General features: G+C 39.2%; 2 protein-coding genes across 4 annotated transcripts; both read left to right on the top strand.

Moving 5' to 3' along the window:
- Positions 1–460: 460 nt before the first annotated feature.
- LOC109103306 (A-kinase anchor protein 1, mitochondrial-like) lies at positions 461–16,860 on the top strand. 2 transcript variants are annotated; one of them, XM_042771337.1, is made up of 11 exons: positions 461–621; positions 4,989–6,547; positions 14,013–14,146; positions 14,383–14,509; positions 14,594–14,721; positions 14,893–15,070; positions 15,153–15,303; positions 15,494–15,561; positions 15,645–15,718; positions 15,821–15,886; positions 16,427–16,860. In XM_042771337.1, the coding sequence occupies exons 2-11, from the start codon at positions 5,014–5,016 to the stop codon at positions 16,487–16,489; spliced, it is 2,523 nt and encodes an 840-aa protein (XP_042627271.1). In that variant the 5' UTR covers positions 461–621; positions 4,989–5,013; the 3' UTR covers positions 16,490–16,860. The 2 variants fall into 2 exon arrangements, with proteins under 2 accessions (XP_042627271.1, XP_042627273.1); XM_042771339.1 differs by lacking the exon at positions 461–621 and adding an exon at positions 763–1,595.
- Positions 8,029–11,585, top strand: LOC109103582 (E3 SUMO-protein ligase ZBED1-like). 2 transcript variants are annotated; one of them, XM_042771340.1, is made up of 3 exons: positions 8,029–8,762; positions 9,761–10,377; positions 10,473–11,585. In XM_042771340.1, exons 2-3 carry the CDS (start codon positions 9,940–9,942, stop codon positions 10,833–10,835), a joined length of 801 nt encoding a protein of 266 aa, XP_042627274.1. In that variant the 5' UTR covers positions 8,029–8,762; positions 9,761–9,939; the 3' UTR covers positions 10,836–11,585. The 2 variants fall into 2 exon arrangements, with proteins under 2 accessions (XP_042627274.1, XP_042627275.1); XM_042771341.1 differs by lacking the exon at positions 8,029–8,762 and having other exon boundaries at positions 9,633–10,377.
- Positions 16,861–26,410: the final 9,550 nt, after the last annotated feature.

The following is a 26,410-nucleotide window of genomic DNA, read 5'->3' as shown; positions in this document are numbered from 1 at the left end:
AATCCATATAGATAACTTACATATGCATTAAGGAGACTGACACATTTTAACATATTTATATGCTTTTATATTTTATATCAATATATTTTTTAAAAAAATACTGTGTACTGTGATAGTTCAGCATTTCAGGCACTGTAGCTTTTTTTTTTTTTTTAAACAGGCTTTATCATTTCCAGGGGCAAAGTTCAAAGTTTAGCAGCCAACTGCAATGTCAATAACATCAAATAAGTGCTGCTATTTTTAACTTAAACGGAAACATATTTTGAGCAACAATTTCTTGAATTTATCTTGAGCCTTTCTGTCATATTCACTTATTCCCTCTACATTCTAAAGAAACGATTCCATAATGCCCTCAGCAGCCTCGTGGAGTCCGAAACCACTGTGACCTCGCGATGATTCCATACGTTAACACTGAGAGCGGACGTATCGCGAGAGTTGATCAGCTGATGCGTCTCTGTTTTTAGAGTGTGTGTGTTAGGACGGTCAACACGTGGGGAGGAGAGACAAGAGACACATATATACACACACACACGAAGAGGGGGGGCACGTTGGGATTGTGCTGGGCTTTGAACACGTTACATTAATATTATACGGTGGCGGTGCGAGGGACGCATAAACACAGTAAGTATAAGCCGTGTGTTCGGGTTTTTACCTCATATATGCTGATAGGTGAAGCTTAAATAGCGCAGAGGGAGCCCATTTTAGCCGCCTCTCATTAGTCCTGCTGTCGGCCTTTGCTTAACATCAAAGCTGATTTTAACCATCTCACATGCAACCATCTCCTCTTCAGAAATGATTTCCACCGTCATTGGTGCGACCGCGTGTGTTTGACATTGCGCCAGCGCTATCCAGAGCGCACAAAACGCTTTAGCTGCAGCGGCTAACGGTGTCACCAAATCTGAGTTCAACTCTAACGGATGGGTAATGGGTCTTGCACATTAATTATTGTCGTCAAATTAAGCAACTGCAGGGAAATCGATCATTATTAGCTAATAGACCAGATACCATGTTGCAAAAATCATCCTGACCACCTTCAACTTCTAGGACCATGTTTTGATAACGTTACATAGTAGCTAACGTTAGTTTTTAAGCTGATCAGTAGCTGGATGGCCAGGTTACATATTCCACGAACTATCTTGAGCATTTTAAGATGGTGTGACCAGCTGCTAGGTGATTTGTTGCTGGTCCTACCAGCTAATGACCAGCTATAAACCATTATAATCTGGATTTTTGCAATAGGGAATTGTCGTTTACATATTTTCAGGCCCAATTCATAATGTTACTTGGAGCTTTTATAATTTGATCACTTGTGCAGTCCTTTTGGAGTATGACGGGGGAACATATGCTCTTTGTTCTTCGCGCGTTGAAGTCAACTCACACCTTCATTCAGCTGAATTATGTCCCGAGCCACATGGACTCGCGGTTTCTGTGAACTCATGGATAATTCAGGGCCGCTGTGAAGGAGGAGGACTTGGTGGAGGGTTACCCCGGTGAAATCGGTTTTAAGTCAAGACACTGGAAGCGTTCAATAACGTTACTTCAGACTGAATACCTGCGTGGGGTTGCAGTTCATTCAGCGGCCTACCACGCGCACTGTAGGTCAATATCACCTCTCTAACTGGTTATGAATGCTTTTCTTTATTTAATCACCTCGGTTTTGTGTGTTTTTTTTAATGCTGTCATAAACTGTGAAAGCTTGTGCTTATATTTCTCTCATTTCGCCTAGTCCTTATAGCAGCAATGAAAGGTTAGCCTAACTGCTAACGCGCAGCATGCAGTGCAACCTCGCAGACATTTGGCTGCAAGGTGTCTATTTTGTCTCGTGCACGAATGCCTCGTGTTATATCATTGACTTCGGCCGCAGTGCCAGTGTGCTAAAACGCGCACGTCACTTTCGGGGCTCTCCGATGTAATTCTCCAGCAGCAGCAGCCGGTGCGCGTAACCATCTCCTGACGCGCTGGAGTGTTCACGGCTTCGCTTTTTTATTCTGAATGCAGCAGCACTAGTAAGCCGCTTATTTGCGATCAATGGGTTCGTATGTTATGTGTTGCGCGAATGAATGGCTACGGTGCCCTCTCCGTTATCTCTACACCTCCCCAAGGTCGAACGGCCACCGTGCAGCACGCGCTCGGTTCTTTTTCAATGGTCCGCTCGCGCACGCGCTCAGGCCACGATATGACAGCGAGCGTTAACTCGGCGAGCTTTTATTTAACCTCGGCTTGAAGGTGAACACAACTGAAATTGGTTCAGGAGGACTTTACTGTTTAGAAACTACAGCATGTGACCACATTCTGTTAACATGGCTGCTTGAAACGTGCTCTCGAGACTGATAGAGTTCACAGACAGTGTAGTATTAATATTATGGATATTGCATTGTTGTATGAACAACTTTCCACAGCTAGTACTACTACATTTTTTTTTTTTTCAGTTGAGAGAATTAAAAGCCACTAATGTTTGAAATATAGAAATTGTGTATGGTGAATTGGGAAATCGTTTATGTAAAACTTTCTATATGCTGTATACTCATACTCATGTTGTATGAGATATATTTTCTTCTATACATTTTCAAAGAAGTTTGCTGATTTTGTAACCCTGTCATCAAAATTTCAAAATGCAGTCTAAGACCCTTAACTCACCTTCTAAACTTAAGAATGATGCTGTTGCTTGGTAGGGACTAGATATTTTGGCGCCAGATTTTGGTTTGTTGTCATTTATAAACCAAACAAAAAAATTATTTGTTCATTTTGAGCTTGAGGAATGCTGTCAACACTACGTTCTGAGGAATTTACTAATTCTCCTGCTATGCTGTACAAACATTTCATAATATATATTATAGGTAATATTACAACATTCATATGGTGGGTGTCATGTCTGACATTCATCTTGCTAATGATACTTTTACAGTAATTGATGCTTCAGATGCTATTAGCTATGGTACTTACTGACACTGAGGGGACCCCCCCCCCTCCTCCCATAATTAATAATTGTTAAATTTTTGATATTATTCCTGCTGCTGTCTAAGATGACAAAACTTTAAAAAGCTACAGCTTCGTTATAATAATTTGTGATATTCTCAGCAGTCTATCAGCACTCAGTGTCAAAATAATTTGAAATGGCCAATAAAATCAGACAAGGTGGGATTTATTGTTCACAAAGGCCTAACATGATTTTGTTTTAAAGACGAAAGACTGTGAAGATGTAAGTAGCTAATAATTTAATATTTGATAACTTTTACAATAGAAATATTCAATGACTTACAGTAATATCCATTGATGCAAACTACTCAACTTTTTTTGCTATATTGCTAAATTGAAAATATAGGCTTTAATTTGTGTGTAATTCATAACTGAATGTGATGGATGATGAGACAAGAAATTTTAACAGAGCCATTTACAACATGGGGTATACAATTAAAAGTGAATGTGCATTTTTTTTAAATATGCAAAATACAGATTGATTACAATAAATGAGTTCTTTTGCTGCTGTTCTTTTTTCTTTAAAGCTCTTAAAATCCTTTAAAAATATTGGTCACCCCAGTGTTCAAGACATGCTTATAGCTTTGTACTTAACTATATTTTGATCCTGAATTATTAGCGTATTTCAAAACATTTTTCCACATTAAGATCTAAATTTGGTTTCTTTCTCGCAGTATATTTGTCATTCCGTATGCTACATGCTCAGGTAGTCACTATTTATTTATTGACAGTCAGAGAGGCGGTTAGCAGGCTGTCTCCTGAAACGCTCTTTGAAAGCTGAAGAGAAATGGAATCCCCTTTATCTTTGGTTACTGTGTACAGGGGTGAATGGGTGGGGTTTGTATATGATGTGTTCCTCCTCCTCTGGAGACTGGGATATGCTGTCCCCATGATGGAAATGCACGCATGAATGTCCTTTTATAACTCTAAAAGGATGCCCCTTCCGGCCAATAGCAGTGAGGTAGACACTGCACATAGCTCTCAGCACCCTGTGAGGTTGAATGTCAGCCATGTGATATTGTCCCTGAAGTTTCTGCATGGCTGCCCAGAACTCTTCCCTCTCTCACTGTAAAGGAGCCAGACCGAAAGTGCAGTAAACAAAGCAATATGTTATATGTAATTTCTTTTTTTTTTTTTAAGGATTCACAAGTTTTGATTGACTGCTTATATTATTTAGTCTTTGTCTTTAAAGGATGCAGTTTATTTTTTTATTACATACTACGTAGTCATCATCAGTATATAATAATTCCATGGAAGATGTTTTAGTTCCCATGCATCTTACATAACCATGAGTTAGTTGTTTTCTAGATGTAACACAGACTTGTGAGCAAGACATAGGAATGAATGTTGACCAGTGTGTAATTTCCCGAGATGAGTCACCCATTCTTTCACTTCTTTCCAAAGGCAACAAATCTTAAACCAGAAATAAAAAAAATATTAGACTGCTCTCTGGAATACTTTCTGATTGGCCTGTCTGTGGTCAAATGTGTTTTCAACTAATTTCCAGCTAAAAATGCTGTACAAGATTCATGTCTCTTATATCACTCTGCTTCTGTGGTCAAATATGTTTTCAACTAATTTCCAGCTAAAATGCTGTACAAGATTGTTATTGCAAAATATGTAGGAAGGTTTGCAGTTTTGGGCAGTATTCATTAAATAAACATTAAAATAAAAGAAGATTACACTAGAATGGGTAATAGTATTACAAATAGGCCAAATTCATCTTTAATTCAGTAGTGGTTGGGTTCTAAATGTTGATTTTTATATATATATATATATATATATATATATATATATATATATATATATATATATATATATATATATATATATATGAATTTAGAATTTAAATATATATATATTTTTTTGTAAATTTATTTAATGGTTGAGCTTAATGTATATGTCAGGTTTATTGTTTGTCCTTTATAGTGCAACATGTCACCATAATTTCCTTTGTTTTATCTTGCTTTGACATGATTTGTCTTGTCATTGTTCCTTGTATTGTTCTGCAGGTGTAGCTGCTAGGGTCCAGAGGAGATGCCACTGAGGTTCCGGTCCTTTGTTTCGTATACGCTTCCTGGAGTGCTGGCGCTCATAGGCTGGTGGTGGTACATCTCCCGCAAGAAAGAGCGAATCACCAGCCACGACAGTGAGGAGGGGTCAGTTATGGGCTTGCGAAGCTCCTCTGGTGAGGGGAGCAATGGGATGGTCGACAAGAGCTACTCTGCGGCCAGCAGCACACACCACAGAACCAGCCGAGACAGAGTCAAGGCCAAAGAGTACAGACCTGTTGAGCAGGAAGTTGTAGCGGAGATTCACATGCCAGTGCTAAAAGCCACTGCGGGAGAGGCTCTCAGCACCCCTCCAGTTGTGTTGGCTAGTGGAAAGCTAAGTGCTTCTCAGAGCAGTACAAAATCAGTCCCCCTACAGAGCCACCCAGAGACAACAACTCCTGTGTCATCTTCAACCCCAACAAAAACAGTGGACGAGAGCACTCATCACAAAGGACCAGAGGCTGCCATTGGCAGCAAACCCTCAAGCCAGTTACCACCAGATTTAGTGAGCACTGGTTCAGTCAAGAAGCAGGTTGAAAACCAACCACTAATTAAGCAGCGTCCTGCAGAGCTAGCCAAAGCAGTGCGACCTGAACCTGAGGGAGAGGTGGCCACTGAAACCTCGGCACCAACTTGCAATCAGAATTTGCCGGCTGACATTTCAAAAGATGAGCTGGCCTCTGCTACATCATCAGCGGAGGGCGAGGCTGTCTTGCTGGAGACCTGCAGCCCGAAAACACCACTGACTCTGACCTCGTTCCCCAACTCCACCAGCACACCCCTTTCAGAAAGCGCCACCGAGGCTCAGCACCATGAAAACGGAGAACTGGGCTTGCCGGCCGAGACCAGTCCAGACATACAGGAGCTCCAGCGTCTCGCGGCAGGGCTGATCACTCAGGTCATCTCGGCAGCCACCCAGGAGGTCATGGCAGTCAGCAGCTGTGAGTCCCGGTACAGCAAGGGCTCTGAAGCGGCTGACAGCAGCACACCAGCTGTAAATGGTAAGGAAGTGGAGTCGTATGTACCTCCAGAGAGCATGGAAAGCGCAGAGTCACAGGCGGAGCAGATAGCAGAAGAAATCGTCAATGGTTGTCTGGTTCCTTCGCTCTGGAAAATGCCAGAGAATGAGAAGGAAAAAGGCTCTTTGACTGTGTCGTCTGGGGAACAGTTGGAGTCCACGCCGGTTCTGGCCAAGCTGCAGGCAGAGGAAGCTCTGGTGGAAGACTCAGGATGCAGCACGTGTCAGTCCGAGGATGGCATCAGCAGCGAGGATCTCCATAGGACAGGGTTGTCCTCGAATGTGTCTGAAAGTAAAGAGGACCTCATTCAAATTTCAGGGACTTGTAGGGCCTTAGAGGGTCAAGGAGATGGACTGCAGGAGAGTCTTGCTCTAATTGCCCCTCAGGAGTCCCCACTTACCGCAGAAAACGTGGCTACGGTTTGTGAGGCAGCACGGTTGAATGGAACAGGCTTTAGGAATGGCGCCTCTAATGAGGTAGAAGCTGACCAATCAGGAGGTGAGTTACAGTTCTTAAGAATTTAACACTAGGGTGTAAAAGGATAGATCACCCAACAATGAAAATTGTCTTTTTTTTTTCACTCTGAGGTCATTCATAACCAATTTCCCTCTCTTTCTTCTGTGGAACCCCAAAAATATACAGTGCCTCACACACCTGAATCAGTCATAGGTGTGTTGGATAAATACAAAATAAATGAATAGAATATAAATTCCTCACACGACTACAGTTGCTTAACAACAGTGAGGAACTTTTCAGCATTCCTCAGGCTTTTTCCTGTGGAATAAAAAATATTTTGAAAAATGTATGTTTTGTTTTGTCCTTATAGTTAAAAGTTAAAGGATAAGAGCACTTCCACCCCCATGTCATCCAAGATGTTCATGTCTTTCTTTCCTCAGTCGCAAAGAAATTAAGGTTTTTGAGGAAAACATTCCAGGATTTTTCTCCATATAATGGACTTAAATGGTGACCAACAGGTTAAATGTCCAAATAGCAGTTTCAAAGGGCTCTACACGATAACAGCCGAGTATCATGTGTTTTGTGTTTCGCAGGAGAAATACAATCAAACAGGTTTAGAATGACATGAGTCAGATTAAAGGATGACGGAATTTTCCTTCTAGTGTGATCTATGAATACTGAATTCAGTTCATTTCAGTGGTTTCAGAGCATCTTGCAGTATTGCACACTCACATGGACTCCATCTCGGTAGATTGTTTGATTGTGGTCCACTTAAAAGTGAGATGTAGTAGTATTATGTATCGTTGATGGAAAAAAAAGTTTAGCTCCCCCCCACCCCCCATGTAATTCAGACGTTGCTTTGTGCCAAATGTTTGCTTGTTGCTAGTCTAAAGGACATTTCTACTGAAGTTTTCCTCCAAACTGAAGGGGCTAAAGACCGGCATTGTTTACTAAAATACTTGCTGTTTTCAGTTGGCTTCGTTTATATGTTTAAATCCAACCAGTGTCAGTCCTCTTCTTGACATTTGGCAAGATGTAGTACAGAAAATCTTGAGTCAAGGGTACCTCTCAAACTGTGAATAGACTCTTTGGAATCCTCAGATACTCAAATTCCCAAACAGCGTATGTTACACGAGCACAACCGCATGTGCACGGCTGTTTTTACTGCTCCCTACTACTAGGCCTGCACGATAAATCGTTATAAAATCGCGATCTCGATTCACCCTGTTCACGATTTAATTTTTAAATGACTTCGATTTAAAAAAAAAAAAAAAAAAAAAAAAATCAGCCTTTATTTTGAAAGGACCGCTCTCACAGAGCTTCACCCTCAGCCAACGACAAAGCGCCTTTTAGTCTCGTGTTTCACTCGTCGAGCGAGCGCGGTAGTTCGGAAATAAACAAAATGGATATTGATGAAAACCCAGGTCCTTGTGACGAGAATCACACACTCAGTCTCAACTTGTTCCGAAAAAAGGCTCACATTCGGTGGTGTGGAAGTATTTTGGATTCAAGTAAGAAGATGAGGGTCAATCTGGTGTGATTTGCAAGGTATGCTTTGCCCTTGTTGCAGCACCGCAAGGTAACACCACAAACCTTTACCAGCACCTCAAACGTCACCACAAAGTGCAATATGATGAAGCAGCCGTACAAGGCAAGAGATCCGAAAGTCGTCCAAAAATGCAGACATCTATTACGGACACCTTGCACAATGCGACGCCATACCCACATAACTCCAGTAGGAGTAAAGAAATAACAGAAGCCATTGCTTATCATCTAGCAAAAGATATGGTTCCAATATACAACGTAGAACGTGACGGATTTCAAAAGATGATCCATACATTGGACAAACGCTACTCAATACCATCCCGCAACTATTTTTCATACGTTGCACTGCCAGCTATGTACAAGAAAGTGCGGACTGTAGTCGAGGCAGAAGTGCAGCAAGCGGATTATTTTTCAGCAACGACGGATTTATGGTCCAGCCGAACAATGGAACCGTACATGAGCCTAACTGTCCACTTCATAGCGATTGATTTCACCATGAAGAGCAAGTGCCTACAGACTTCTTTTTTCCCCGACGACCACAAAGGTGAGATCTTGGCACAGGGACTGAAGGATGCCCTAGCATCTTGGAGTTTGGAAGAGGAGAAAATGGCATGTATAACAACAGACAATGGATCAAACATAGTGAAGGCAATCTCCATCAACAACTGGACCAGGCTCCAATGTTTTGGCCATAGGCTACATCTGGCAATTGGTGAGTTGGTGTGTGTGCGCGTGTAAGTTAACTGACTCTGTGTGTGTGTGTGTGTGTGTGTGTGTGTGTGTGTGTGTGTGTGTGTGTGTCTGACTGACTGACTGTGTGTGTTTAACTGTGACTGTATGTTTAACTATGACTGTGTGTCTGTCTGACTAACTGTGTGTGTGTGTGTGTGTGTGTTTGTCTGTCTGACTGACTCTGTGTGGGTGTTTAACTGTGTGTGTGTGTGTGTGTTTAACTGTGACTGTGTGACTGTCTGTCTGTCTGTCTGTCTGTCTGTGTGTGTTTAACTATGTCTGTGACTGTGTGTGTGTGTGTGTGTGTGTGTGTGTGTGTGAGAGTGAGTGTGTGACTGTCTGTCTGTGTGTGTTTAACTGTGACTGTGTGTGTGTGTGTGTGTGAGAGTGAGTGTGTGTTTAACTGTGACTGTGTGTGTGTGTGTGTGTGTGTGTGTGACTGTGTGTCTGTCTGACTGACTGAGTGTGTGTGTTTAACTATGTCTGTGACTGTGTGTGTGTCTGTCTGTGTGTGTTTAACTGTGACTGTGTGTGTGTCTGTCTGTCTGTCTGTCTGTCTGACTGACTGACTGACTGAGTGTGTGTGTTTAACTATGTCTGTGACTGTGTGTGTGTGAGAGAGTGACTGTGTCACTCTCTGTCTGTGTGTGTCTATGTGTGTGTGACCAAGTTAGCCCTTGTACTTGCAGTGGTTCCCAAACCTGTCCTGGAGGACCACCAACACTGCACGTTTTCTTTGTCTCCCTAATCAAACACACCTGATTCAACCTGATTTAATGAGCTGATGAGTTGAATCAGGTGTGTTTGATTAGGGAGACAAAGAAAACGTGCAGTGTTGGTGGTCCTCCAGGACAGGTTTGGGAACCACTGCTCTAGGGCATACTACTACTACAAATAAATAAATAAAGTTATTTGTGATATTACAGACTAATAGTTTGTGTGTTGTACTCATTCAGATTTGTTGTATTTTTCTTCTAGAAAATGCCATGAAAGATCCACGAATTGACCGCGTCACAGGCCTTTGCAGAAAGATTGTGAGCACTTTCAGTCACAGCTGGCTACGGAGGAGAAACCTTGCCATGGTCCAGAAGGAGCTCAAACTCCCTGAGCATCAACTGAAAACCGAGTGCCCAACAAGATGGGGATAAAGGCAAGAGATGATTCAGAGGATCCTGGAACAGCTTCCAGCCATTTCACAGGTCCTCAATGATCGAAAGGTTAGACACCTAGTGCCCACATGGCAGGACGTAGAAGTCCTTGAGGCAATGAACAACACCCTAAGTCCTCTGGCTGAATTCACCGATGCACTCTCTGGGGAACTATATGTCAGCATATCCTCTGTGAAGCCGGTTCTCCACCTTTTCAAAACCTCTGTTTTGGCTGTGCAAGAGGATGACGCAGAATTCACAAAATCAATCAAGTCAAACATCCTGAAATATCTGCAAGAGAAGTACAGTGATCCCCAAACTCAGGATTTACTCGACATGGCCACAACCCTCGATCCTAGGTTCAAGATGAACTACATCAGTGAGGAGAAGAAAGCCACAGTTAAAGCAAGACTGACAGACGAGATGACTGGCATAACTCTAGCTATGGTAAGGTCATTTCCACATTTCAATACAATTGTCTAGTCCTGAACTGTTGTGATATTATATTACTTAATATTGATTAATTCATTTTAAATCCCCAGCCAAATGCCTCCCCAGCACCCCCCATGAAGAAGGGCCGAAAGACTCTGGGAAGTTTCTTCAAAGCAGCACAAGGCAATGACGACAAGTCCTCTTCTCTAGAGCAAGCAGTGTCCACAGAGCTGGAGGCATATCTTCTGACATGCAACATCGACAGTGAAGATGACCCCTTAATCTGGTGGCGGCAAAATAGCAATGTATATCCACGGTTGTCTGTGTTGGTGAAGAAATACCTATGCATTCCAGCTACCAGCTCACCTTCTGAGCGGCTGTTCAGTACAGGGGGCAACATTGTGACATGCCACCGTGCATCACTAAAGCCAGAGCATGTTGATAGACTTGTTTTTCTGGCCAGGAATCTTTAAGTGCAATATTCAGGGTCACATATAGGGTTATGTGAGAGGCCTATGTCCCAAAGAAAATATTTAATTTACTCTTTTGTAATGGCCAAATTAATATTAATTTTCTTTTGTCATTGACACCTTAGTAGGTTGGCAGATTTGTTTTATTTATGTTACAATTTTTAGAGCCTAATTGAATGGCCAACTGAATGTTTGTTTTATTTTTTCATTGAAGCCTTCATTTATAGGTGTGTGGAGTTGGCTCAAGAAACATTAAACTACTAAAAGGCCAGCAATTAAAGACAAGGTGCCGCTATATATACAAAATAAATTATTAGTTTTTGATACTGCAACTGCACTTCAATGGCCAATTGCTCCTTTTCTTTAGACAATGAACCCTCAGAATGTTGAATGACGTTTCAATTAGCCTATTTAGAGCCATGTTCAGGCCATATTCAGCGCAGTGCGTTAAACTTCTATTTTTGGTAACCTACTTGAATGGCCAGTTGAATGTTAATTGTACAAAAGGCAAGCAGTTAAAGAGTGTTTCTTCTTTATTCATTGAAGCCTCTATGTTTACAGGCTTGTGGTGATGTGCAATGTTCTATAGGTGCCAAAACAAATATTTTTGGTACTTCCAATTTGTTTTGTTTTGTCATGGTTCATGTGTGCAATAAACATTACATTTCATGAGAAAAAAAAATCGTTGTAGAGAATCGTGATATCAATTCTAAGCTAAAAAATCGTGATTCATATTTTTCCCAGAATCGTGCAGGCCTACCTACTACTGCAACTTCCTTACATGGATATCAGAGCCATCTTGCTTTTTTAACTCCCCTGCTTACGAGCAGGTGTTGGAAATGGCCAGTTGTAAGTCTGTTATTAGTTAGTCAGCAGGTGTTTTCACAAGAACATGGCGATACTTGCGCACTGACCATTTACTGTATTTAAGACAGTCTAAGTATATTGATTTGAAAACAGGAAGCACCCATGTGGGGTGTGTACTGTGTAGATGATTCACACCAGCTGCTGCTCTATCCATACTGTGACCTGAGAAAGGTGCGGAGACTGGCGGTAGCTAGTGTCCTAGCCCATCCTCACTTGAGTGAAAGGAGAAAATGTAACAGAACTTTGACGCTTCCTCTCTTGTTGGCTAAAACCAAGTAAATGGGCAATTACTGAAACTGTCAACACTGTCAAGTAGCAGCAAAAGAGTCGGTAAACAGAAAAACAGTTTGTCATTAGCTGACTGCTATAATGGTATGAGTCAAGAACAATGGTGGCAGTGCTTCACGTCCAGAGGGAAGAGGCTGGTTGTTTTGTTTGTCAATGGTCCTTCTCAGCTGTATTAGTTGTTTTTTATTGTTACCCCGTGGTTGCTTAGCAAACAGTGATGACCTGGCTAAGCAGGCATTTGCATTTGAATGTCTGTTAAAGACATTCAATTTAGTCCCCCATGAAAGTCATCGATATAATTTGCAGTGATGGTGGCGTGTGGAATGGATGCCCTTTTTCCCCCCAACTATGCTAATTATAATATTAATGATGTCCAGAACATCTCAGGATTAGTTGCAGGTGATTATTGATTATGTTGGCAGTCATTTTTTTTTTTATATATATATATTTACTATATTTTATCTTTTTATGTGTATGTTTGTGTCTACGTGTATATATACATGCAATACTATATACAATATTTTTACCATATGCAGATCATCTCGGGATTAGTTGCAGGTAATATTCATTTATTCAGTTGACAGACCTTTTTTATTTAAATTAATTTATTATATTTGACCTTTTTATGTATATACAGTCTTGGCCAAAAGTATTGGCACTGACAAAGTTTGTGTTTTGCAAAGTGGCGCATTATTTTTTCATGTTTCTAAGGTATACTGAAAAACAATGATATGCATATAAGTTTTACAGGCTTTTATTGGCAAAAAAATGAGTAAATTTTTACAGTGTTGACCCTTGTTCTTCATAACCTCTGCAGTTCACTCTGGCATGCTGGAATTTAGTTTCTGGGCAAAATCCTGACTGATGGCAATCCATTTCTGCCTTATTAGTTCTCGGAGTTGATCACAATTTGTGGGCTTCTGCTTGTCCACTCGCCTTTTGAGGACTGACCACAGGTTCTCTATGGGATTGAGTCCAAAATTTCAATGTAATGAAATTCACTCTTCACTGTTGGCACAACACAGGACTCATGGTAGCGTTCACCTTTTCTTCTTCAAACAGTTGATGTCCCAAACAATCAGAAGGGAGCTTCATCAGAGAAAATAACTTTGCACCAGTCTTCTGCTGTCCAATCCTTGTACTTCCTGCAGAATTTCAGTCTGTTCTGGACATTTTTCTTGGAGTGAAGTGGCTTCTTTGCTGCCCTTCTTGACACCCGGCCGTTGTCCAAAAGTCTTGGCCTCACTGTGTGTGCAGCTCTCACACCAACCTGCTGCCATTCCTGAGCAAGCTCTGCACTGCTGGTGACACAGTTCTGTAGCTGACTCCTCAGGAGGAGATGGTCCTGAAGCTTGCTGGACACTCTGGGATGTCCTGAAGACTTCTTCACTGCAGTCCAACCTCTCTCCTTGAAGTTTTTGATGATCCAGTATATGGTTCTTTCAGGTGCAATATTCTTTGTAGCAATTTTCTTGCATATGAGGCCATTTTGATGTAAAGCAATAATAGTTGCACTTGTTTCTTTGGAGGTAACCATTGCCAACAAGAACATAATGATTGCAAGCACTTCTTCCCTCTTTTTATAGCAATCAGTCTGATCTTACAGTCTAATTAGTATGATAGTGATTTAACTAGTATTTATTCACACTTTCTCTTGTGCTGCTGATATGATTAGCCAGTTAATGTTAGCTGGTCATTTTGTGTCAGGATCAAAAAACAGTGAAATTAGTTTTTGAAGATTTAAGCAGTTGCAAAATGCATCTGATCATGTTACACAATAATCTAGAAACAATGTGAGTGAACACCACAACAGCTTAAGCAGCAAACTTTGCAAAACACAAAATTGATGTCACTGCCAAAACTTTTGGCCATGACTGTATATGAACACTTGAGAGATATTTTAATCTTAAGCCATATTATTATTCAAAATAGATCAAAAAATGTTTTTTTTTAGTCAATATTACAAACTTTTGTTGTTGTCAATTAAATTTTTGTTTATAAATTGACACATTTTTCATCCAACAGGATCAGATGTGAATAGCATGGATTCAGTGGACAGCTGTTCAACCTTGGGGGTAGGAGACAGCCAGCCGAGTGGCAGCCAGACCTGTCAATCACAGAGCTCTGAGCTTATTGTGTGGGAGATTGAGGTGCCAAAGGTACGATTCCCTTAAACCCCTGATTCTGCTTCACATTTAGTACTGCTGCTATCAATCAAAGGTTTTTCTGAAAGTATTTTAGCAATTTTTAAGGAAAACACTTTCCATGTTGGCTAACGGCTCTTTATCTGAATGTCAAAACACAGAAACTTTAGTCAGTATGCTAGCTTTCTTACCTTGTGTATGAATTAATTAAAACCTGCTTTGATATCTGTGGTTGTCCTCTTATTTTGCAGCATCTAGTGGGACGGCTAATTGGCAAACAAGGAAGATACGTCAGCTTTCTGAAGCAAAGCTCTGGTGCTAAGATCTACATTTCAACCCTGCCTTATACTCAAGAGTTTCAGATCTGCCATATAGAGGGTAAGTGAGTCTCTCTGAAATGCTACAATCTGTGGCCTTCTTGAATTGATTGTTTTTGTTGTTGTTTTTTTGTGTTTTTTTTAGGAACCCAGCAGCAGGTAGATAAGGCGCTGGCCTTGATTGGGAAGAAGTTCAAAGACTTGGACCTGACCAACTTGTACGCCCCACCTCCCCCACCGCTAACGCTGCCCTCTCTGCCTATGACTTCCTGGGTAAGATTGGCCCCTTCCTCCTGCTTCTGCCGACTACATAGACTAGCATCTAAGGCAGCATTCTGACTGTCATGCACCCTCAGGGATCTTTTTAGTTTTGTGAAACATGAACCCAGAGCCCAAGACTTTTGGCATTCTAACATAGTGCTTCATTGGATCTGTCTGTTACAGCTTTTATTGCCAAATGGGGTGACAGTCGAGGTGATTGTGGTGAACATTGTATCAGCCGGTCACCTGTTTGTCCAGCAGCACACTCACCCTACATATCACGCCCTGCGCAGTCTGGACCAACAGATGTTCCTGTGCTATTCACAGCCCGGGACGCCCCCCTTGCCATCACCTGTTGAAGGTAAGAGAGCCCCCTTTTTCTCTTTACACATTCCTCTTTCTGAAGAAAATAACTAATTTTCTCTGTCTAATCTCTTTTCTAGTTGGAGTGATTTGTGCGGCCCCAGCTGTAGATGGAGCCTGGTGGCGAGCGCAGGTTATCTCCTTCTACAAAGACTCAACCGAAGTGGAAATCCGATATGTTGATTATGGCGGCTATGACAGAGTCAAGATTGACACCCTTCGACAGATAAGGTCATTCCTGTTTTTTTAATTCATTTGTATTCGTTAGTAAAAGTTTCCGTACTGTTCTGTAAAGTTCTTTATATTTAAAAAAAGCAAACATGCCACTCATGGTAAATATGTTTTAAAATATATACATAAATGTATAATTTGTTGTTCTTGACATTCTTGTGCTGTGGACTCACTGATCTTTGATTTTCAGGTCGGACTTCGTGACATTACCGTTCCAAGGAACAGAAGTCTTATTGGACAACATTGCCCCACTTCCAGGTTTGCCTTTATTTTAAAATTTAAGTAAAAGTTTCCATCACCTCACTCCAGCTGGATCTCACTGTTGTTGACGTCTTCATTAGGAGAGGATCGGTTCTCAGCGGAGGCCAATTCTGCACTGGAAGAGATGACAAGAGGAGTTCCATTACTGGCACAAGTGAGTGTTTAAATCCTTCATTAATAGATGACCGTTATGTTGATGATGTTTATACCCAACGGATAATTTGCTATTTTAATAATGGGCTATTTTGTCATATAGGTCACCAACTACGACAATAATACAGGACTTCCTTTAGTACACATGTGGAACATGGTGGGAGAGGAGGTAAAATTATTTGATTTATTTGTTTAATAAATTATTAGTGAGAAGGGATGACTGATTTATTAATTGTTTCATTTATTATTGTTTTGTTTTTCTGTACATTTCATAATTTCTTTTCCTCAAGCATTTTATTTTAAGAAATGTTTAGTTCAGAACTGAATATCCTGACATTTAAAGCTTGTTCACACTGTGGACGTTAACTATAACGATAAAGAAAGTATATAGATATGGTTTTACAAATCATTCTAAATTTAAAGGAATAGCAGTTAATTAAAAATCTATTAAAATCACTTTCAGAATGATCTGTTCTAGCTGTTAATTTTTTTTGACCGCAAATCAAAATCCATCATGCATTTATAGAGTTTAAGCATTTAAAGTGACCGACAACAAAAAGTATTTTTCGTGTGTTGGTATGCATGCTTATATAGGTCTGTTTTCCATGTGCAGTCTTACTCATTTTGAGAGGCCATCTGTCATGCTTCATTTTCATGTCTTTGATAATGAGAAGCATGAATAACATGATACATCATTCCTTTTTTGTAGCTGGTCCTGCTCAACCGCACTTTGGCAGAGCGAGGTTATGGCACTTGGGTGGACAGTTTCTGATCCTCCAGAGCTCCCTCGCCCTCCTCTCCTCACTCACCTCGTGGCCCACCTGCCCCTTAATTATCATCATGAATATCTGCAGGTTCTGTCCTCCTCACCCCACCATGTCCTCCACCTCTTTCTACCTGAAGTGCACATCACTGGCTCCAGGAGGTTCTTTTTTAGTTTGTTGTCCTCTCCATCCTGCATTTTTCTATTTTCTTTTTCTTTTCTATCCCCTTGCATAAAAAAATCAATACTGTATGAAAGGAAAAAACGAAGAGTCAAGTGTCAATGGGCGATCAACCAATAAGGACTGAAGGTTTCTTGACTCTGTGCTCTTGTAAATTTAAAATATTATAGCTAAATAAAGGTTAATCATGTTTTCCATCCGATCAGACTCCTTCCAGCACAAAAAACGACTGTGGATTATCATGCCTTGGATGAAAAATCTGTAGTAATACTAAAAACTACATTTCAGAAGATAACTATGGTGCAGTTGAGACTCAACGATGTTGCTGCTAACATAATCTTGGGACATGAGACATCTTGTTTGCATTTACACTATCATGGCATCATCCCAGTGTTTCACTGTCCAGTCGGGTGGGTTTTGGAAAGCTGATCTGTAGATATGGGTACAGATCCATCGCGATGTCTGTCTGTACACTAGTGGGGTCTTCGAGGGTGATACGCAGCCCATCTCATGACCTCCCTCTTCACCACACCCTGGATCTGTAGGACTCCAACAGCCTTCGGCATCCATAGGCCTGACGCCAAGAGTCACTTCATTTACTTCACTGATTACAGAGTCTTTGAATCCAGGAGACATCTTGTGTCCTCCTGACCTCTGGGCCATTATAAGAAAGACTATGCTGAGTCTTCAGCCCTAGAGCGACACAAGAGTTCGAATGGTGCTGCTACAGAAGGCAAAAGGGCGTTCTTTACGCTGAATACTGACCTGTGGGTACACTAAATAAATGACTACAAAAACCAGAACAGGGCACTTCCATTCTGAGTGGATGAACTGCATTCAATGGGTCTGAGTGTTTTTGTATGCATGTAATTTTGCTCTAAAGCACGTCGAATCACATGTCGCATTATCATTTGTGTAATGGCCCGCTTGCTTTTGTCTCACTCAAGATCCGTCTCGCAATAACGTTACGTCTTGTGAACCCATTGCCATTAATGCCTCTTTGCATTCTGTAAATAACTTGGTACACTGTGTCCAATCCCAGCAACCCACCCAATTGGCTATAAGGAGAAGCTGTCAATACATCTACCTGTCTTGGAGAAGATAAAAAGCTTAAGCATTATCCATTGCTCTTGTTTTATGTTGGTTTTACATGGGATGAAATCAGGTCTGCTTTATTACAGTATAATTTGTTAAAGAATAATGGCACAGAGATTAATATTCCCCTTTTTTGTATCTTGTCATTGATCATGCTCTTTCAGTCATTTTAATTGCTTTTTGGCCAGAAAGGCTTGTCCCTGTTTCTGCTGCTGAATTATTGCTAATCTAATGTTGGACTCCAGAATGTCTAAGTTCGTCCTCGCGTGAGACGTTTCCAGGCTTTTAGCTTGCCGTTGTTTTTTTTTGTTTGTTTGTTTTTTTGATTGTTACCTCTACATTCGTTAGCCTCGAAATGTCTTGATAAACTTTCCACAGTGTGAACAATAAATAAAAGCTCCCCGTTACTGCATACATTTGGCTTCACCAGAAAAATTCTGGATGAGAACAGAAAATATAGTTTTTTACACATATTTTGAAACGATAATACATTACACACTGCTCTTTTTAGCGGTAGAACAGAGCGAACTGACAGCGTTGGAAAGTACCGTCAGGTTTAGTCGTCTGTGAGGGGTATTGCACGGTTTCCACTAGTATGTTACGAGGTTTTTCTGCAATATTTCCTTCACAAGCTCTTGTTTCTGTACTGTCCTGCATTCATCTCAGGTATGAGCTTTTTATTTCTTACCTTTCTGTGTTTGAGGAGAATCACTATTCATATTCCTTCAGGAATTGATGTAACGTTAGTTGACCTTTGTGAACGTGCGCGGCCCTTTATAGGTCTGCCTGCACTACAGCAGGTGAATAAATAAGGAACCACACCGACCTCAGAGCCGAAACGTTTTATTGTTCTTTAAGTCTGGTTTACCTATTCCCCCCTTTTTTTTTTTTTGGATCAAGTCCAATTACTCTTGGCATACGCTCATATCTTGACTGACATGGCCTCCTACCACAAGTTCAAATGTGTCCACCTCTGTGTTCCTACCTGCTCTCCTGTAATGAAAAATCACGCTACTTTACATTTGTCCAGGTGTGTGTGTGTATATGTGTATATGTGTATATGTATTTTTTTTTTTTTTTTTTTTTTTTTTATTTTTTTTTGTATGTATATTTATATATATTTTTTTGTATATATATATATATATATATATATATATACACACACACACACACACACACACACACACACACACACACACACACACACATACATATATATGTATACATATGATGTCTCACTGTACTTCTGTGAAAAACACTGGAGTGAGTGTAGGAAACAAAAGGGAACATTATTTTTTTTCACTCCCTCCCACCTTCCAAAGTCTGCTCAGTTGTTCTCTGTTGGTAGGAATGGTTTGAAATGTTTGCTTAGCTAGATGATTAATCATTGGATTATTTAAATGAGTGTAAGAAGTCCTGCATAGACATGTACAGGTCAGTTTTTGCCAGACTCATTACAAGGTTTGATTCTTTGTTTGTACAGATCTATTGAAAAAAAGAGAATAAAGTTATTAAAAACATTTCATGTCGTATTTTAATTTTGAAATCACTGTGACTTGTAATATACTGTACCAATCAAACATTTAAAGTGTTCTCTAAAGGTAAAGTCTTATGGTTGAATGTCTAATTAAAATTGTAATCTAAGCAACATTTGTTCTTCAGGGACAGTATTAATATACCTTAAGGTTTTGTATTTATATTTTAATAAATTATCTATACTCTCCTGTTAAAGTAATACTTTTATTAAGAAAGGATGTATTAAATTGTTCAAGTGACAATAAAGACGTTTACATTGTTCTAAAAAAATCCCATTGTTCTTTTGAACTTTCTATTCAGAAAAGAATCCTAAACAAATAACGTTGATAAAACTGAGCATTGTTAAATGTTTCTTGAGCACCAAAGTAACATTAGCGTGATTTCTGAGGGATCATGAGAGTTTTGGCTGTTAGAAATTCAGCTTTGCATCACAAGAATGAATTATGTTTTAAAATATATTAAAATAGAAACATTGTAATATTTCACAGTATTCATATTTTTTGTAGTTTTGTTCAAATAAATGCAGCCTTGGTGAATATAAGGGGCTTCTTTCAAAAACATAAATGCAAATTTCAACTTTATTGCACTACTTGTAGTTCTTAACCTCTAGAGGGAGTTAAAGACCATTTTATGATCACACTTCCTCTCTCCAAGGCTGAGTTCATACATTTGAGCTCTGTAATCCCAGCAATGACATTTCCAAGAACAAGGATATTCGCTCAGATGTCAGTGTACACACTTCTAAATGAGAGACTACTTTGATCCGTCCTAATTCTCATGTCAGTCAACAACCCATGTCTTGAAGCAATTGTGTCTTTTTTTAAAAATATTGAAATTAGCATATTGTGGGCCACCTTTGCTCTCTGCTGCAGCTGAGTCAGTGACACTTGTGTCTGAGCTTTTGTCCAGAATGTTTATTTTATTTTTTTCTTATCATGTACAAAATGCCACTGGCAAATCCCTGATGGGGTTTCAAATGAAAACTCTTTCTGGTCTGTTTGGTATAGGTAAGGTTTAGCCATTAGGATGACATTATAATATCAGAGGGTGCATGCAACTCTGTGTGCTGCTAAATCACAATTCATTTTTGCTTAAAAATACTTTTGATTTTAATTTATTGGCTAATTGGTTTGAGTTTAAATCTTTGGTTGTAAAGTGGCATAAAAATCAGCATCATATCTATAGATATCTATCTGATCTATAGGTGACGCCACATTTCTGGTTTTTCATGCTGATGCAGAACACCAAGTTAAGCACATGTCTAGACTTCATAATGACAATATAGTTATTCTCCCAGTGCTGTAATTCTATTCAATTTGGTTTTGGCAAATCATTACTCTTCCTGCAAGTGCAAAATGCAATCAATAAAAATGGAAACATATGCTTTGTCATCAGCCAACTGCCTTGTCTGGGGTTTAAATTTGAAAAGCCCCAGAGTATGTTTATTTTAACTCGCTGTCATTCAAACACATCATAAAATTGGCAGATGATGCCATTATAAATTATCTGATGAGAAACAAGGTAGTGGATCTGGCAATAAGGTGCAAGGTATTGGCATTCAAAATCAGAAAACATGAAGATTATTCATCACAATATACGCTAGACTGAATAAATCATGTTGTGATTGACGGAACATTCAGTTAGTTAAACACACAGGTGTTACCATACATCTCAAGTCAAGATAAAAAATATCATAGTCACTTTTTTATGCATGACAAGTCTTTCATTTATGTCAAGTCAAACATGATTCTGCATTATCCCAGTATAAACCACCATATATTGAAAGACAATTTCCTGAAGGCAATATGTATAATAATAAAAACAATGACTGTGCTGAATAATTTTTCTGCCTATTTATACCAAGCCAGTCGTTATCTAGTTAAACGTTTATTGTTATCTCTTCAAACCTGGTAATTTGCTAGTTTAAGCTGGTCTTTAACTAGACAGAGCTGGTCAGTTGGTAGTCCAAGCTGGTAGTCCAAGCAACAAACATGTTTTTAGAACATGATAGCTGGTCAACCAGTTGATAACCAGCTTAGACCAGCTGGAAACCAGGCACCAGGGTCTTTTTGCAGGTTGATATTAACAAAACTCTGTAGCAACTAATTTGTAGCAAATATATTGAACTAAAAATAATATTTCTACAAATTATATAAATGCTACTTTTTTGTAAAGGGTTAAAAGAACACAATTAGTTAAATTTATTGACAACTGTAATAAGGCATGATTTCTGTTTTACAGGTTTAGCTAAACACAGCTGAAATCTTTCCATGTACGTGGTTAGGAATCACTGGTTTAAGGTAATTTATGATGTTTGTAATGTAAAATAGATCTTACATAAGTATTATTGTCATTTACTGTGCAGCTCTAATATGTTCTCACTTTAATGTGCAGTTTCACATGGTAATAAGAGATCAAGGAGCATTAGCGGTGCTGTTTCATTTCATAACGGAAATGTCTGACTCATCCCTCTGACTGCGTGCCATCCATGGAATAGAAAACCTCATTTATCAGTATTCATTCTGTACATAAATATGTGAGTATTTTTCATTCCTTTTCAAAGAATATGACCGAGTTTTTCTAAAATAGGAACTCACGTGTCAGGTGTTGATGTGATGTGATAACGTGACCACTAGATAGAGCTGGAGTTTGATATTTCAGCTCATCTTGAATCTTTTTTTCTTTTTCCTCAATGAGATCATCAACTTCTGGAGTGTCGGGAGCATCTCCATTACAGGGCACTTAAATGAGCTTTTTGTCTGCCTGATCTCAGTCAACTAGTGGTAATGCGTGCGTGCGCTCGCACAAGCCGAGATGAATCTAATGAAGGCACTCAAGCACACACAACCTTTATTCAGACGTCGTGAAAGGCTGTGCTTTTTAGCTCATCACTGGACAGTGGTAATTATCCGAGGTCACCCTTGTCTCGCTTTCTGCCGCCAGACAGCCAAGGCCCTTAAATCTTTGAAAACTGTGTGCGAACACAATGGATATTCAGACATCTTCTGTCATGCCAATGTTACACTGTACAGCAGTGCTGGAATAAAATGAATGTTATTTTCTCCTGAGGGGCCGTTTAACATCAACACATTTCTCATTCGATTGTTCTGCACAGCTAAATTACACTTAAATTTTCGTATCTCACCTCCCTTCTCATTTTCAGTAATGAACGAGCAGAGGCTGAAGTCCATTCTGCGGCCTCCAAGGACACTTTTCTTTATTACCATCCATTACGAGGCTGAATGTTTCTGTTTCTGTCTTCTGTCTGAAACCGTAACCGTGATCCCAGCCTTCTGAGGCGGAATAATCGAGACTTTCTCCACAAGGGCGATTCGGAAGCGTTTCAAAGTAATCTGATACCTGACCATCAAGGCTTAAGGCTGATTTATCCTTTCATTAATACAGTCCAAGGAGCAAATTGATTTTAAAACACGCTGAGCCTTGATATCGGTGCTTCTAAAACACCTTTTGAACAGATACAGCGGCTCTAAAAGTATTTAAAACACCTTAACAAACAGAAAGGTCATTGCTTTACACAGAAAAATATCAAACCAGATATCATTTATTTTGAATTAAACACTTTTCAAGCAAAACTTTTCACAAAAAGAGATTTGCAAGGTTTTAAATTATAAGACAATGGATATGTTTATACAAATGGTTTTACATTTGCTCAAAACAGTGGTCCCAAAAACATTCTGACATTTGAAATTAATGCAATTAGTATAACTCACAAAAGTGTTTTATTCAAAATAAATGATGCTTGGTTTGATATTTTTCTATGTAAAGCAAAAAAAAAAAAAAAAAAAAAAACTATATACATTATTTATTTTTTCCCCCAGCAACAGTTTATCTTTATTTGAAAATAATGCTAAGAAAAAGCATCCTAATAAATATTTTTTTCTTTGACACACAAGTTTATGCTTGCCGCATGACCGCCGCATCACTTGTCTCTGGCATCCTCAACAAAATCTGTGAGGAACAGTGACATATGACAAAAAGACAGACACTTGGAGACATCGAGTTAAGTAACTGAAGGTTCACATAAAAGCATGTAAAGGGCCCTCAGCAACTCTCCTTTTACTGACACCATCTGCTCGGCACTGATGTGAATTTGTGTGTACAGCACAGCCTCTGTTTGTGCGTAGCTTCTCGAGCGGCTGATGAATAAAGCGTCTGCTTTGTAGCGTGTGCCAATAACTTTGATGGCAGATCATTAGAATGACCGCTAACATCTTTTCTGAGTGGCCTTTTTTTGTTACATTCCTTGATGTGTACAGGTGTGGATAAAGGAGGAAAGATCCAGATTTGAATTTGAATATAGTTTACTGCACATGGCCTAAATGGAGCATTAGCTGTGGGCATCTCATTATACTGACAGGGGCACAGTAGCTCAAATGCTATATTGGGCTTGTGAAAATATGACAGATTTGTCGAACCCACATTTCTGTAAATAAAGCAACAGCCAAATGTTGATTGTGGAACAATCTGTGCAGGGAAACAAAACAGAAATGGATGTTTGGATGTGATAAGAAACAGCAATTCATGTGACATGATAATGCACATCAGATAACGTGATTGAGGAAGTGCTCAATGCTCATTTAGTGATGATGTGACAGGACTATTTATTTATTTGTAATTTACATACTGACCATGTCAGTAACACAATTGATGATCAATTGATGATTTGATTTGCTTCAGAGGTGTTTTGATTCATCCTTTTCCCAATTAGTCTTAGTGATTTTAATCATTTTAGGCTTTTTGAGTTAAATGTTTGATTTATAATAAGAAACTATTTTTAAATCCACACAGACTAAATTAGAAATTTAAAAAAGGGAAACTAGTATCACTTGTTGATTTCAGAACAATTTTAGTTATAAATGCTTAACAAAAGAGAAAAAAAAAAGGATGGAAATAAAATAAATTCTTTAAATGCACTCCCCCAGTGAGGTAATTGGAATTCTTGGAAATTACATTTTTTAAAAATCTAATTTAAAATCAACCAATGAAGTAATCAGAATTATCAGGAATGTGGAACATTTATCAATTAAAACAGAAAGGAAGAGTAGTGGACCAGCCAATTAGAAATTAGCAACCATAAATTGGGTTGTCTCTGTAGGTTATTTTCATTTTTGTCCCTCCTAAAAAATGCTTGTAAAAAAGGGTTGCCATTTTAAATAGTGACTATATTTGTACCATTCAGAATGACAAAACAAGGGTTTTTAGTGCCAAAATGGCAAGACATTTTATATAGTTCTTCATTTTTTTTTAATAGTGATCATCCTGGGTTTCGAAAATTTATCAAATTGAAGAATTTTTATAATCATTTATAAAAACCGGAAACGCTGCTTTGAAAAGCGACAACGTGATGAGACTCCATTTTTTATTATTTCAACCTCCATTAAAACTGTTTCTTAAACATGAAGTATTATCTCTCTAATTATCCATTTAAAGATCTGAGCAGATATTTTCTAACTCCATTGTCGAATTGGCCATGTTAGGCAATGTTTGCCACATTATATTTTTCTCTCTAATTGCAAAATGCACAGGCTCTAATTGGACAGATCTGTGTTGTGCACTTTGTCTAGTCTTTAATAAGGGTTTTCAGTTCAGATGTCTCTCTGTGCTGTTTTGAAGACTTAATGGATTTCTAGAGACATTAGATTTAACTTAATAATGGCGAGGGTTGTGGCATTAATAAAGCGTGCCTTCAAAACCGGCGAATGCAAATGTGTAGATTTAAATATCCTCTTGATGTGTGTTTCTTTTAAAGTTGAATTTCAATTTCATTTCATCAAACCCGACAGCCGTGTCTCTGTTTATGTCACAAGCAACATGAATATGCATATGGTGAATGGTAAAATTCATAAGCGTATGAAACTGATGCCTGATGGCAGCGGTGTGTTTATTATGTAGATGATTTTATGGCTGATCTACACGGCAAAATGTACATGAATAGATTTGTTTTTTGTGCGATCAGACAATTAAAGGTGTCAAAAATGTTTTGAGCTTATTCTGCTGCTGGTAATACAATTCTAACAAGTAAATGATACACTAATAAAAGGTCTAATGAGGTCCACAGTGTTCTTTAATGAACCAGTAAAGGTTTGGCCTCATAATAAACATATCCCTAAATGCTCTTTCAGGCTTCTATGCTATGAAACACTCGGGACATCATGTAGATATTTAAAACCTTGCTCCAAACAGTAATTTCCTGTTCAATTATGTCAAATCTCAATGAGCCATGATTGTAAAAACAGCCCCCTTTGACGGCCCAGTTGTGAAGATCTGGCAACGCGCCTCATTGTAATGCCAGAGAAATGACAAGACATAAAACACAACATGCTTTCAGGTGGTCAGATTAAATGCTATTTTGTACTTTCTTCCAAAATGAAAGGCAACTGTGCTGAATAAACTATTTTGCCTACCTTTATGCCTATCAAATCCTATTATGAAATTATGTCATTTCGATTATCTTAAATACCCTGTAAAATGTTCTGCCAAAGCCTATCAGAAATTTAATTACGTATTGAATTACGATGAAATGGAACGGCAGTGGTGATGCATATTTGAACTTAACAGAAATGACATTTCGGGCCAAGAGCAGAAGGGAGCTCAATTTCAGCTGATAATGATAATTATTAATACTTATTAGAATTAGTAATGTCAATAAAAACTTTTACATTGAAAACAAAAGTAATTTTGACACATTGTTTATCTTTTTCTTTTTAAAAACGGTGGTCTTGTCTTGCTCAAAGCCCGAGAGAGAATAAACTGAGAGGGGAGAGAGATGTTTCGTTTTCTGGGTTGTGCCCCATAGGTATCCGTGTGTCAGTTTACCAACAAGCTGCCTGTTAGGCAGTGAGGTGAGACAGCGGGTTCACCTGCCAATCAAGAGCATCTCAGCCTCCCTCCTCTGGACACTGGCTTTATGTGGGCTCTTTACTTAGAGTTCTGACTGTTGTTCAGAAGCTATCTTTAGCAGGAGGGGTGAGAAGAGGAAATATGAATTGGTATAGGTATAGAGAACAAAAAAAGGGGGAAACAGAAGAATGATGAGGTGTCTTAGGGCCACAGAGCCTCTCTCAAACAGAGCTGCAGGAAATAAACAGCAATCGCTG

This window comes from Cyprinus carpio, chromosome A15, assembly GCF_018340385.1.
Source record: "Cyprinus carpio isolate SPL01 chromosome A15, ASM1834038v1, whole genome shotgun sequence".
NCBI lineage: Eukaryota > Metazoa > Chordata > Actinopteri > Cypriniformes > Cyprinidae > Cyprinus > Cyprinus carpio.
Note: the sequence above shows the minus strand (reverse complement) of the source record. Positions and strands in the feature narration are given on the sequence as shown.